This window comes from Acinonyx jubatus, chromosome D2, assembly GCF_027475565.1.
Source record: "Acinonyx jubatus isolate Ajub_Pintada_27869175 chromosome D2, VMU_Ajub_asm_v1.0, whole genome shotgun sequence".
Taxonomy (NCBI): Eukaryota; Metazoa; Chordata; class Mammalia; order Carnivora; family Felidae; genus Acinonyx; species Acinonyx jubatus.
The window spans coordinates 11,497,926-11,513,273 of NC_069393.1; the positions used below are offsets into that span (position 1 = coordinate 11,497,926).

The following is a 15,348-nucleotide window of genomic DNA, read 5'->3' on the forward strand; positions in this document are numbered from 1 at the left end:
ACCACGATCCCACCAGGCCTGCCCGCTGTGGAGGCAGCATGTTGGGGCTGGGAGGCAAAGCGTAGGGGGTTTGGAGTCAAGCAGACTTGGTTTGGAATCCTGCCTGTGCCACGTCGGCCAAGTTGCTTACCCTCTCTGGGCCCCCGTTTCCGCACTGATAAAATGAGGGTACTCGAGGGGTGGCTGAGGTAGGAGAGCCATAAGACGGGAGCACGTTTGGTGCTCCTCACCGTGCCTGACATATCGTGGCTGCTCCTTTAATATTAGCCACTGTTATTATTATTGCCTGTCTGTGGTATGTTCCACATGGCAGGTGACGTCTGGAGTGGAGTCCCCTCAAGCCTGGAGCTTGGAGACGTGGGAACACAGATTCTAGAAGGCCGTCAGGCCCTGCGCACTAGGAGGTGCGACTTGGTGGGAAGATGGCTTCACCGCTGTCCCCGTGGCCCTGCCTCATTCAGTTCTGCAGCACCTGGCTGAACCACCACTGTCAAGTCAGTGATCAGGTCACCACATGGGTCAGGTCACCATAAGCGTGTATGGGGAGTCTGAAGAGTGCTTTAAGGGATGGGAGAGAAAGAAGAAGGAGAAGGAGGAGAAGGAGGGGGAGATGGGGAGGGGTCTCATAGATTTCTTACGAGGAATCAGTGAAATAATCTCAGTAAGTATTAGAGCAGTGCAGGCAAATAACAACCGCTTAATACATGTTAGCTAATATTCTTTGAGACGCCTCAAAGAATGGGTGGGATTTTCATCAAGAGAGAGAGGCACTTGTAACTTAAAGAGAAAAATCATTGAAGCTACGACGCGGTCAATTGTAAATGTGCGCAGGATGAATTGGGGCCTGGTTTTCCAGGCAGTTTTGCTGTGAAAACTTTTGAACAGGGGCTTTGATGTTTCTAGCAGATGCGTGACGTGGAAAATGTTGCTCTTGCCAAGATGTGTAAGAGGGACGCAACAGAAAGCCTAGGGTAAGCAGGAGACTCTTAGAAAAAAAAGTAGGTGGACAGTAATATGACCGTGGGGCTGGGGAGAGGTCGAAAGTTGTGGAAGGGAAGGGGAGAGGAAGGGAGGGAGGGAAGAAACACTGAAAAGGTCACTGGCTACCTACTGGATACCACTGGCCAGGAAGAAGAAAGAGCCAAAATTTCAGGATTAAAAGTCTTGGTTGTTTGTTGTAGCAGACCCTGTTGTTTTGTTTTGTTTTGTTTTGTTTTTTCCTATCCCACATTCCCCATCACCCCTCCCTTCTAACACTGTGTTCGAATATTCACCCTCCTCTAACTGGCCACTGCTTCAGAGAAGATGCATCTATCCTTAGCCCCAGGGGACAGGGGGTGGAGTATTGATTTGTCCAAGACATCCAGGTGGCTCCATTTTCTTGCCAGTAACCAGACCAGGCACGAGCATATGGCAAAAATTCTTGGCGAAAAGAAGCAAGTGAGCAGAAACGACCCAAATGTCCATCAACTAGGGAATGGATAAACAAATTGTGGTATATCAATTCAGTGGAATATTATTTGACAATAAAAGGAGAATGAAATACTGATTCATGGTAAAGATGGAGAGGCCTCAAAACATTATACTAAGTGAAAATTCACACACAAAAGACCACATATTATATGATTCCATTTAAACAAACTGTCCAGAATTGGCAAATCCATCTAAAGACAGAAAATAGTTGTCAGGGGCTGGGGTGCAGAGGGACATAGGAAGTGATCATTAATGGATACAGGATTTCGTCAAGGGCAATGAAAATCTTTTTTTTTAATTTTTTTTAACGTTTATTTATTTTTGAGACAGAGAGAGACAGAGCATGAACGGGGGAGGGTCAGAGAGAGAGGGAGACACGTAATCTGAAACAGGCTCCAGGCTCTGAGCAGTCAGCCCAGAGCCCGATGCGGGGCTCGAACTCACGGACCGCGAGATCGTGACCTGAGCCGAAGTCGGACGCCCAACCGACTGAGCCACCCAGGCACCCCGAAAATTTTCTAAAATTAATCGTGGTGGTGGCTGCCAATTTTGTGATGGTACTAAAAATAATTGAGTTGTACATTTTAAATTGGTTAATTATTTAGTAGGCAAATAACATATCAATAAAGCAGTTATTAATTTTTCCTTAAAGAACCAAAAAGAAGACTTCTAGAGAGACTCCTGGAAAACATTTTATCACTCTTAAAAAAAACACACACAGAGAAGAGCTGGCTTCTCTTTCTGGAGGCTGATGTATCTTAATATGGTCACTGGAGCTGCTGTGGATATCAACCTACCATGACAGGACCAACATGAGTCAGAACTGACCTACAGAGCAGGCCAGAGCCCAGAGAAGCACCTAGACTTCTCCTTACAGAAGATAATAAATGTCCTTATATTTTAGGCCAATTGAGTTGGGCTATTCTGTCACGAGTAGCCATTGCATCACCTAGCATTCTAACTTATACAGTTCTGTTAACAGAAATTTTTAGGTCAGGAGAAAGGTCATGGTTTAGTTTTTGCTTTTTTTAGAAAAACTATGACATTACATTAATTTAGAGGTGCAAGTGTAATGTGGGTGAAAATTTGAAGTATAGTTGAAGATCTGGAGAAAGGGACGGATGGGTGGATGAATGGATGGATGGATGGACAGATGGATAGATGGGTGGATGGATGGATGTGTGGATAGACGGATGGATGGATGGGTGGATGGATGGATGGATATGTGGATGGACAGATGGATGGATGGGTGGATGGATGGATGGATGTGTGGATGGACAGATGGATGGGTGGATGGATGGATGGATGGATGGACAGATGGATAGATGGGTGGATGGACAGATGGATGGATGAATGTGTGGATGGATGGAGGGATGGATGGATTGATGGATGGTTGTGTAGATAGAAAGATGGATGGGTGTGTGGATAGACAAATGGATGGATGGGTGGATGGATGGATGTGTGGATAGACAGATGGATGGATGGGTGGATGGATGCATGGATGGACAGATGGATGGACTGGGGAGTTGCTTAGAGTAAAAATGTTGAAGCCCAAGGGAGCACAAAGACAGAGTGCAGAGAGGAGCCTCCTGGACTCTCTACATTGAACAGGCAGGAGAGCAAGAGAAATTACTGAATGATTCTGCAAACAAAGTGGGTAAAAAAGGACATGGGGAAACTCATAATGCTATAAATGCTGTCATGCAAGCCAAAAAGGGGATTTAGGAAGAAGAGGATTGAAGTGTCGGTCAAATTCCATAGGAACAAAAGAAGAAATAGCACAGAAAATATGTTTAGATATACAACTAGAAGACCCATGTAAGAAGAGATTATTTTAAAAGGAATTTGAGTGGAGTGATGGTGACAAAGGCAACTGAAGATATGGGCTGGAGGGCAGTGAGAGGACCCTGGAGAAGTCATGACACCATGTAGGCACCTCCTTACAGAAGTTTGGACTCCGTGGAAAGCATTACTGAATCCCCAATCCCTGGTTCTGCTCCCCTCCCCAGCACATGGAAGATGGCGCCCTTGTAGTTTGGAGGAGACATATATGACAGCTCTTTGGTGAAATGTGCAGCGAGTCACTTTTGAAATGGGGCAGTGAAAAGCCCATGCCTGCATCTTCCACCTCCCTCTCCCTGCCACAGTGGTCATGGAAGAGGCTTCATTGGATAGATAAGAAAATCCAAGACTGAAGACCCTTGATTGCGAGTCACTGAATTAAGGGTAACTGTCCTTGAGGAGAGTCACCTGCTCTTCTAGGGGCACAAAGAAGCAACACATTCTTGTCATGCCAAGATGGAGGGCGTGTTTGCCATCATAACCTCGTCCTGCCCTTGCTAACAGAGAGCCGGTAGGAAGAAAGGTAGCAAAGAGAACCACAAAGTCAAGGATGGGATGCTTTTATTCCAGGTTTTGATTTTTCGTATTTTTCAGGCAGGCGAGACCCAAGCATGTTTGCTAGGAAGATGGAAAGAGTCTGTAGGGAGGAAGGGCCCAAAGAGGGCAAAGCAGCGTCCTACAGAAAACAGAAAATCCGACAATGCACAAGCCCGTTGGTGGGTCTCTGCCCTTCTTCTTCCAGGAAAGAAGTACAATTCCAGGCAGAAGATGGGTGCCGGGCAGGTTGGGCTTGAGAGCGAAGCTGAGGGAGCCTACGCAGTCCACTTCTGAGACAGAAGAGTGGAGATTGGAGCTTGGAACCCGTGGCCTTTGATGGATGACTGGCCTTAAATTCTATAGGCATTTCTTAGAATCATCGTTATTTAAAAAGTAAATAGAGTCAGGGCGTCTGGTGGCTCAGTCAGTTCAGCATCAGACTCTCAGTTTGTGGGAGCATCTCACGGTTTGTGAGTTCAAGCCCTGCGTCAGCTCTGCACCGCCAGCATGGAACCTGCTTGGGATTCTCTCTCTCCCTCCCTCCCTCCTTCCCTCTCTCTCTCTCTCTCTCTGCTCCTCCTCCCCCTCGAAAATAAATAAATAAAGATTTTTTTTTTTAAAGTAAATAAAGTCATGCCCAGAAAGGGTTAAAACTGTTTGGTTCTAAGTTCTAGCCTGGCCCCACCTCCACTGTGTCCTTTACCCAAATTCGTTATTCCATTGACAGGCCAGTGCTGGTCCCCCACAGAGCAACACATACTGTGCTCTCCCTGTGAGCGCACTTGTGATGAACTTTGAGCCACACATCTGCTGCAGAGAAGAAACTCATATTCCCAAATGGCTGACATTAGCTGAAGATTCTGGGTTCATCTCTCCCATAACATATTTTTATTAGATAGGCTGCCGGAGAATCAGAGGAGTAAATCTGGCTGCTATGTCTATATCTCATTACAACACATGCCCGACTATTGTTCTTTTCATCAGCTTGATGTTATTCTGACTCTTTCTGCGAAGTGAATATTTGAATTAAAACCAGTGTCCATCCATCGTCATTTACCTCCAAGCCATTGCTGTATCTGGGCTAAGGATGTATTTTCACGAAGTCACCACGCCAAGCTTCTTTCTCTGATTTGAAGCAGGGGTTGGCAAACGTGTGTACAGACCCAGAAAGTAAATGTTTTAGGTTTTGTGGGACGTAACAATCTCTGTTGCAACTACTCAACTCTGTCGTTGCCGCCTGAAAGCCGCCAGAGAAAATACTTAAATGAATAAGCATGGTTGCATTCCAATAAAACTTTATTTATTTATCAAGAAGACATCAGCTGAACTGACAGATAAAAAACAGCATCTTTTTATGTGTTTGTCTCCAAGAAGAAAAAAATAACTGAAACATTTTGTTGGACATTTTATTACTTCTGGACGTTTTATTACAGTATGATATCGCCCCCTTCTAACATATTACATCTTAAGATTTAGATCTCTCCCTCTCACACATCCAAAAATAAATAAATAAATAAAGTTGAGGGAAGCAGTAGAATTTAATTCAGGGAAGAGAGGGTTACGTGACTAAAAATTGTAGAGTGAAAGTATCACTTAACCACAAGCACAGTCTCTTCCTCAGAAACCCATTTACCCAGACATTGAGTTGACTATAAAAGATGCAAAGCAAAAACAAATTTGCTGACCTTCATTTCAGAGATCAAAGGTTAAATTCATACCCTGTAGGATGGTTCTGTGAAATCACTCCCAAGCTGCCTGGTGACACATTTTCAAAAAATATTTCTCTCCAGCTTTATCAAATGTTCTTTGTGTTCTGGAAACACCATTTGAAGTCCCAGCTGGAGCTGGGATGTCCTGAGTCTTAGCTGAAATTCTTCTCCAACTACATCCAGAGGCATGTGGTTAGTTGGGATAGACATTAATTATAGGGGTTCATACCTATAAGCCTAATATTCATCAAAGATCAAAGTCAACGTTTTACACTGAATAACCAAGGATGATATAAACCATGAATAGATGAGAGATAAAATTGTTCACTTGAATGTCCTTGAAATTGAATAAACCTGTCTTACATTGGAATGTCCACCAATGACTGTTCCCAATTTCTTCGTCTGTAAGTATCGCCTCAGAGCAGAACCCCAACGGTTCGAAAATTAGGAAAACTGAGTGAACAAATTAAATTAGTCCAACTCAAAATACGTTTGTTAAAAAACAAAGCAAGCTTTCTGTCTCTTTAGTTGTAAACTCTTACAAAACCTTTCAACAGCAATGGTTCACAAAATTCATTTCATGGCAATTTTCATCAGTCCTTAGGAGGCAAAAATATTAGGATGCCAGAGTAGATATTTTATTGATCTAAGTGCATTTCATTTAAAGGACCTTCTTCCGGTCTGTTCCCGTGTTAACTAATCACATTTAATTAATTTTAGTTAAATAAGTACTTATTTAGTAAAATAATGTCAACAGCCCTATATTGGTCCCCAGTTGTTTTAAACCACAATTGCTATGGACTGAATTGGGTTCCTCCAACCATCAGTATGATGGTTCTTCAGAGATACTAGGTCTTTAGGAAGCAACTAGACTTAGATGGGAGACTGGGGGATTGGGGCCCCTCGTGATGGTACCCATGGCTTTATAAGAAGAGGAGGAAAGATGAAGACCAGCAAGAAGGTGACATCTTTACACCAGGAAGAAGGCCCTCACCAGGAACCAGATCGGCCAGTATCTTGATCTTGGACTTCTCAGAACAATGAGAAATAAATGTCTGTTGTCTCAGCGCCCCATCCATGCTATCTTGTTACGGCAGCCCGAGCTAATACAACAATTCCATTTTTCAATGAGTAGGGAAGTGAGAAGATACGGGGTGTTCTTGAAACTTTAATTTCTACCACTTGCTGGCTCAGTAGAGTAACAAATCTGGATTTTCTTCCCCACAGAGTTCAGAAGGTATGTCATTGCTGGCTGACCTCTAAGAATCTGAAACGTAAGAACCAAGCTGAATAAGTCTTTGTCTTTTGGGGGCGTGAGTGTACCCTCAGGAAGAAGTCTCATCATTGACAGAGTGGGAGGCAGGTATTAGGATGCCTGATTTGTTGGATGGAAACATTGAGAATTGATTTATCCTGCTGTGGGAGTCATGAAAATTAAACCCAGTGTCCTCACAGATGGCATTCCACTCATACACCACACACTTTCTACTGTTGCATGAGGCAAATCAGTGACAATTTAGTAATTGAAGTGTCCAGTAAGATACCCACCCAGGTGACTCTGGATATGTTCTTTATCCTCTCCAAGCCTTCTTAATCTATGAATGGGCATAATAACATGTCCAATCTCACGGGGGTGGTTAGAGGAATAATAATAATGATGCATGTAACACACTAGTTGAGTTACTAGTATAAAGTAAGCGCTCAATAAATGTTTTGTACTATTATTTGGATTATTTGTTAAAAAGAGACAAAAATGGCTTATTTTATTCGTGAAATTGCTTTCCCAAATTTTGAAGCTAAAAGAGAAAATGTAATTGCCTAGATCTTTATCAGTTAAAGCCAGTGGAATGGTTGGAAGCCTTCCATCTGAGATTTTGCTACTGTGTGTGTGTGTGTGTGTGTGTGTGTGTGCGTGTGTGTGTGTGAGGGGTGGGGGAGAGGGAGAGAGATCACAAAGGATGGGGGCGACTACTGAACTATTCTATTGAGAGGCAGAGAGAAAAGCAGATGAAGTCTTGACCTCCAAATTCTCTCCTGTTAAAAAGCCACCACCAGTGAGATCCCGATAAGGTAATCTGGCAAAGAAAGACTTGATCACACCCTAGGTTTTGGCACCTATCCCCTGACTAGTGAGGCTCAGACTCAGGAACCCAAGAGGATTTATTTGCCTGGTACAGAGTGACCTAAAAGGCCTCCACCTCTCCTCAAGTATCTCCCAAGGAAGCAGCCTGGTGTTAACAGTTTCAGCCACACAGATACCAAGAGAGAGAAATGACTCTGGACACAGCCCAGAGGGTCTGGTCTCCCACGCAAAATCAGGCACTTCTCTTTTTACTGTTCGCATGAAATTTCCACGTGGCTCACAACTCCGCAAAACTCTTCCTTCTTGGGACTGAGTAAGTGATGAGTTGGGGCAAAAGAGAATCTTAAGTGGATGGTTTTCACTTTGGGTGGGGCTGCGGGGCAGCACAGACCTGTGTGAAGACTGTTGAAAACAGACACTCACCCCCACCTCCCCGAAATGGGCGTTGACATATATATATATAATGCCACATATAATTTGGGAGAGTAATCAGATCTCCTGGAGCCCATCGATGAACCCCAATTAAGAATCCTTGCCTTACTGTTATTTTAAACAAATATTCAGCAAGCCCTGAGTGTCAGGCACAGTGTTAGGCACTTTTATATGTGTGTGTCCTTAGATCTCAAAACATTTGTTCTTTGCAAACACTACTGTCCCATTATGCAGTTAGGAAACCAAAGCTAAGAAAGGTTAAATGGCGTGCCCAGTTCTAGGTTCCAACAGTAAGTCTGTCATGTACTTCCTGCATGAACTTGGGTGAGCTCACCTGTTCCTACTCTCATTCTTAGTTTCTACTCAGTCGGCTTGGGTTAAAACGGTGTTCGTTGCTGATGGTTGAGTATACTCAGTTGTCTGTACTGACCCAAATTGTTGCGTGGCTTAAATGAGATCAGGCACTAAAATATTTTGCACGGGTTCTGGAACATGTTCAACACGCAATCAATCATCCCATTAAAAATTAAAATAAAGAAGACTTGCCTGATGGTTGGAATGAGCCACCGACCTAGATGTCAGTTAGAGGAAGCTGCATGATGCCAAGTAAAACCTTTTTGGATATCAGGAGCAAACATCCACTCAAAGTAGCTCAGAGAAGAAGGAGGTGATTCAATCCATAATAACACAATTTGTCTAGCAAATGGTGTGCTTATACTCTGCCCAGACATTGGGGCATCTGGTGACTGAGACCCACCCATTGCAAGTCATGGTGGGGTACAGCTTTGGAAGATGGGTCTCTTACTTCCTGGTCTCCAGGAGAAAGGAGGGATGAATCGATAATGGTCCCTTGCAACTTTATCCCCACCATGGAAAAGAAAACTAAAAGTCCCGTCTGCTTAGAAGGTACATAACCTTGTATTCGTTTTTAAATGAACAGTATGCAAACTCCTGGCTTCACGTTGTGTCCAAGTCTTTTGGGAAACACATCCAATGGTGGTTTGTGCCTGTTTCATACTCGTTTTATTTTATTTGGCAGCAAAATGAAGATCGTGTTTCGAATAAAAGCCCAGTTCTGTCCCTTACACGTTTCATTAAGCATTATATGCTGTTCCTGTCCTCTTTTTCCACAATCACACCCAGGCATGCTTTGTGGACTCCTTTTGTTGCACTAAGTTTTGCTCATTTATACATTTATGGTTTCCTGTAGCCGCAAAATAAATCTGACACATGGGGTTGGAGAATTTGAGGAAGATAAAAGTCCCTTATCAACGCATTGTTTACATTAATAAATTGACACAATTGTGCTTTTTTGATGCTGTTTAGAAAAAACTGTTGGGAGTCCCACAACTGAAATGCTCTTGGAGAGAACAGAAAGCAGGGACAGTGGAGGAGATTATGGAGCCGAGAGTCTAAGCACCAAGCTCTGTCCCTCGCAAGCTGTGTGTCCTTGGGCAAGTCACATAACCTCTCTGGGCCTCAGACTCCCCTCATTAGTCACATAGGCATGACGCTGTTTTGAGCTTGAGCTCACAAGTGTGTTTGAGGACACAATGAGATAAAAGTGACGTGTTCTCACAGAGTGCTTTCAGGATTCGTGAATAGTCTTCAAAAAATGGAAGATTCTAGAAGAATAAAAATTTCTCAAGCCCAGAAAACTGAGTAGAGCTTCCTTCTTTGTCACGTGGTTCCCTTCAGCAGTTTCTAGTGGCCTCGGAAGCAGATGGATCTAGACCCTTTGTGCTAACTTTGCTCATTCAGTTCCCCACCATCTTGTGGACAGACCCTGTCATATTTGTCTTTCTTTTTTATTATTTTTTTTAACATTTTTATTTACTTTTGAAAGACAGAGACAGAGCAGAATCAGGGGAGAAACAGAGAGAGAGGGAGAATCCAAAGCAGGCTCCAGGCTCTGAGCTGTCAGCACAGAACCCCACACGGGGCTCGAACCCATGAACCGTGAGATCATGACCTGAGACAAAGTCGGACACTCAACCGAATGAGCCACCCAGGTGCCCTGAATGTCATTCTGATGGTTCTTGGATCAGTCTCAAAAGGTGGATATTCATCTCTAATGGTCATTTAAAAATGAAATTAGTCAACCTATGTTAGCCCCTGTTGCATCAAGCATCGTGCTAGGCTGTGATTTTATAAGAACAAAAACAGCAAAAACAACAATATACCAGACAGTCTTGGAAGTACTTTAAATCACTGATCTTATCTGATATGCTGGACGAACTCAAGTATAGACTGTTATGATTTCCCCGTTTGATGAATTAAGAACTGGGGCAGAGAGAAATCAAACAGCTTCTCAGAGGTTAAACAGCCTATTGGTTGTGGAATCAGGCTGTGAATCCAGAAAATAACTAGAAGCTTCTCCCTGATTCCAAGAGGCTTATAATCTACTTGGGGGGTTGTATTTCACATTCCACTAACCGTCCCAGAAAATGACACGTCCCAGCCTAGTGCTGTGGGTTGGGGGATTCAGATGTGGGTTTGACCATTTCTGCCTATTTCTTTTAGGAAACAGGGCTTCAAAGAGAAGGTAACAGTTGAGTTGAGTCTTAGGCATAGAGCCCCGCTGACCAGACCTCCCTTGTCACCACCCTTCACTTGCGCCCACCCAGCGAGGATTTTAGATATGATTCCTACCATCGTTTTTAACAGCCACCTTGGCCTGGGTATCCGTGAATTGAAGGAAAAGAATAAAAAAGAAAGGAGAAAACCTCAGTCGAGTGGTCAAATACTTAGTGCTTTCATAATACCATAAACCAGCATCCAGCTTTCCATCCGGCACGATTCGCTTCAGGCAACTCATGAAAGCTGAGACCCTGGGGGTCATCTAGGTCAATGACGGCAAATAGATTTTATTTCCTGTGCCAACTCTAATCGACTGAAGGCTCCTGTTGGAATATTGGGTTTAGAAGGATCCAGGGGCTGTCAGAGATCGAAGGAAAAAGTGCCACAATCGATTAGCGATGTCTGATCCGGATCCAGGAGCAGGGAATGATGGCTCGATTGCCACACACATACCAGATGGAGTCCGACCCACCACGTTTGAGGAAAACGTGAAGAAGAGGAAATAGGACTTTGAAGTGAAAGGGTGAATGCCTCAAAATCCCTTAGCAGGTTAGTGGCAGAATTACCTGGTTTCCAGTGCCCTTTCTATAACACCTCAACTCCTGGCAAGTGGTAATTGGTGATCCCAGGATCAGCAGCAAACACCAGCAAGCAAATTACATTATGCTTCGTACAGTATTTGTGTGAAGTGCATTTCATTCTAATTCCTTGAAAGCTGATGATCCGTGGAACGCCACTCTCTTCATTGGAATATCTGATTATTCAGAGCCTTCCCCGACTCTGCCGGTAATAGCAAATCACCACCTCCTCCAGGCAAGTAGCAATTTATTCCAGACAAGAGGAAAGAAGTCAGGTCAAGGTCTTCCTTCTTTTTTCTAAAGGGCCAGTGACACACGTTTTTGTAGCCATCCTGTTTGCCGGTCTGACCTGGGCTTGTCAGTAAAGCCAGACAAAAGAAAACGCGTTCGAAGGAGTGATGACTCCCTAAACAGCAAGCTCAGCTGAGCGAAGCTTTGGTGGCCAGATTTCATCATCCCTAAACATTCCCAAAGTCTGAGCTCATCAAGATGTGAGTCCAGGGGTAGTTAGGTAGAGGGGGAGAAAAGAAGGCACGGCCAAGCAGGGGAACTGCATTCGCCAAGGCGTGGTGGCGAAAAAAAGTGGAGCCCTAGGTGGGGAGTGGGGAGTCTGGGGGCCAGGTGAAAAGGAACCACGAAAGGAGACTGGACTTCGTGGTCATATGGACCCCCAACTCAGCCCTGGCTCCTTCAGGATCCAGCATGCTGTGCAACCTCTCTGGACCTCGGTTTGCTCACGCATCATGTGTCTTCCAAGATAGTATAATTACATCCCACACTTATACACAGTGCGTGGAATTTGGTAGGTGTTCGATAAATGGTCAAGTAATTAAAGAATATACTGGCTTGTTATATATTGTAGGGGGCACAGTACTTCGAGGGATGAGAAAGCTGGAGTTCTTGGTCCCAGTTCTGCCTCAGCACGGGACCTTGGACCCTCGGCCTGGCACGTAGTAAGCCTTAAATAAATGTTGGCAGAAGGAATGAATGGGTGAATAAGAAACCCCCAGAAAGATTTTACAGAAACAGGTGGGCCCCAGTTTTCTCATCCATCTAAGGAAGACTGGTCTCTCCGATCCCTTTAACCATAATGTTCTTTTGGCCTGTGTATTTCTCACCGATGCTCAAACCCACCGTGAGCAGGGCCCTGTCCCCTCCATGACACTGAAGTCCCAGGGAAGTTCAGAGAGTGCAGTGCCTGACCCCAGCAGTCTCTGGACTAAAGCATACCTGAAGATTTGACCCTGACCATGAGATGGCCTACGATGCTTGGCCCCTTTGTGGAGCTGCCTCCAAGGAAAATAAAGCGGATTTCAAAGCAAAAGCCAGCCGAGGGGGAAAGCGAGGCCTGGGGCTGTGTTCCAGCCACACTCATCGGTGTGGATTGCTGTCACCAGCCCCCTCACCTGTGAATCAGGGACCATGGGCAGATGGGTGTGCCGAGTCATGAGGGTGCTGGCTCGGCTCAGGGACTGCCGTACTCTTCCGGGCTTCCTGTCCTCGAGATTCCCCGGGAGGGCGGGGTCAGACCCCCAAAGGGGGAAAAGGCACTGAGGAGCAGGGAGACAGCACCATGCACAAGACGACAGTTCAAAAGGAAATAGCACAAGCTGGAAGTCATTGATGTGCCTTTAACGCTTCAAGTATGCCTGCTTTTGTTTATTTTTTAATCTCACAAGTCATAGACACTGAATGGTAAGTCAGATTTCGCACCCCCCCCCACCCCCCCCCGCCTGTTTGGTACTCCAGCTTAAAAGGAGCTTTTACACAGCTTTGAAGATAAAACTTCAGAGGGCCCTAGCTCTGTGCCCAGAAGGCAGGGAAGGGAGCCCTCTGCCACGGCGAGGGAAGTGGCAAAGGCTGGCCGGTCAGCCCTCCCCAGAAATGAGGTCAGAATCCAGAAGCCGAATAAGGTAGGAACCAGGCAGCTAAGCTTTCTGGGAGGTGATAAAAGCAAGGAGTCAGGAGACGGGAGAAGTAGAGGGGCCGGTTTGAAATGGACGCGGTCCCCATAGGAAATCACGGTAGGTCTCTAAGCAGAGGAGGGACAGCAGGAATATTCCGCCGATGAAAGATATTTCCGGTATCTTCTCTTGCTGCAGCTTAGAACAAGGAATGGGGTGGGGCGGACACACTGACCTATTTGTAGATCAAATTCAGATTTGGAAATAACAACAACGGGGCTGGGTTATAACTTTTCTAACATGACATTTTATTCACATAACAAGAACGTTTTTAGTGTTATCCAATACCATTGAGTTATGTATTCATTTACTCGATAAATAATTATTAAACGTCTACGATGTTCTCACCCTTTTGAGAGATACAGGAGAGGAAGAAATTGATAGTGTCGCCAACGCAAGTGTGCAAAACTGTGCCGAAAAGGAAGAGGAAATAAGGCGCAATTGATTTCCCACGGGGAAGGGCAGCTACTGTGTGATCCAAGCAAGCTATGGCAGGAGAATCCTTGAGAGTTGGGCGGTCTGGACAGGGCAGGTGATGGGCAGTGGGGCTGGCGCAAAGGGAATATTCCAGGCCCGCGGAGGAGAGTGGCAAAGATTCGAAGAAATGCACGATCAGAAGGTTTGAAGGACATGGGCTTCTCTGAGGTGGAGGGTTCGAGGGCCCTCCTGGAAACAAAGGGGCATCCTTGTCGACTTCTGAGACCGAGTGCCTCATTCTACATGGTCATTCAAGACGTCGAATCTGGTGGCAATATTCAAAGTGGGTCACAGGTTGAGAGTTGAGGAGGGACAGGTCAGTGTGGGCCCTCTCCGGTGACCCAGAGTCGGAGAGACGGAACGGGAAGGCTGGGTCAGGCAGAGCCTGTCATAACAGTGGGGTTCCCATCGGCCCTTTCGGATAGTTCAAGGCCCACCCAGCCGTCCAAGTTACGCAAAGACTGAATCGAACACCCGTGCTCGTGCCAGGAAATGGATACTTCTGGTGCCTAATGGGAGCCTAGAGAACAGAACAAAACCCCAGGACAGTGTGCCTCCCACCTGCAGCCCACATCCCGGCACCCACCCGCCATCATGGAAAAGGGGGATTAATTTGCTGCAGATCGTCCAAGGCCGGGGCTGATATTATTCATTTTTCTTGGAAATGTCTGAGGTTCCATGATCCCTCTCTAATCCCATATGCCAGACTGAGCTTGTATTTTCACAGGCACAGGGCTGGCTGCTTTGGCCAACATCCACTTTAGGATCGAGGCTGTTCCGCCGCCCGGCCCGCCCCCCGGAGGCCAGCCTTTCCGCCTGGTGTCACCAGTTAGTCCCCAAAGCCTAGCTCTCTGGCACTCATCACAGCGCAGGAAAGCAAAACATAGGGTGTCTTTTATTTTTTCTCTTTTCTTTTCTTTTTTTTTTTTTAATTTGAAAACAACAAGAGAGTTTCTCTAACATCAAACTCAATTAAGTTTCCAGAATTTAGGAAAGTCCTAAGAATTTTTATTTTGTGATAAGTTATGAAAATTACATGCAGAGCGTCTCCACCACTTGGGTTTCTCTTTGTAGCCAGGGCCCTCTGTTTCATTTTCTTGGAGGGCTTATAATTTATTCTATTATTTCCTAATAGGTACCCAGGATTCCCTGCTATGAACCGCAGGTTTGTTGTCTTTCTGTATCTAATAACATTCGCGGAGTGAGGACCACTCTCTGCCACTGGGAACACAAGATGTTTCTTTGGGTTTTGTTATCTTTCTTTCTTTAAAAAATGTTGCAACATAAGCCACAGGTCTTTTTCGTGTTCGTGCTGATGATAAAGTGATGTCTGCAAAATGTACGAATGCATATTCTTCCAGAAGACCTCTAATTAACTCAGTGTCCCCCATGTCACTCCTGTCCCTGACTGTCCTGTAGGGTTGATGTAGTTTGTCGCCTCAACCCTATTTTTTAGCCACTGGTGACAGTGGGCATTATCTCTCAATGTCACATCTTGAGAATGCAGCCTGGCAGGGGAGAGCATGACGCTGGCCTTATAAGTGCTCTAAAAGCTTACTTAATAACCACCGCAAGTAGATGTCTGAAAATCCAGCCGTTTTCCCTCGGGACTGGTCCTGCACTCTCCCACCCACCCGCCTAATGGGGACCCACTCTTGTCCCAGTTACAGGAG

General features: G+C 45.3%; 1 protein-coding gene across 1 annotated transcript in view; it reads left to right on the forward strand.

Moving 5' to 3' along the window:
* Positions 1 to 15,108, forward strand: part of RNLS (renalase, FAD dependent amine oxidase) — a 327,133-nt gene extending 312,025 nt beyond the window's left edge. Inside the window, exon 7 of the mRNA XM_027049833.2 lies at positions 14,811 to 15,108. Coding sequence (XP_026905634.1) covers positions 14,811 to 14,945 — 135 coding nt within the window. The 3' untranslated portion in view covers positions 14,946 to 15,108. The remainder of the gene's footprint in view (positions 1 to 14,810) is intronic.
* Positions 15,109 to 15,348: the final 240 nt, after the last annotated feature.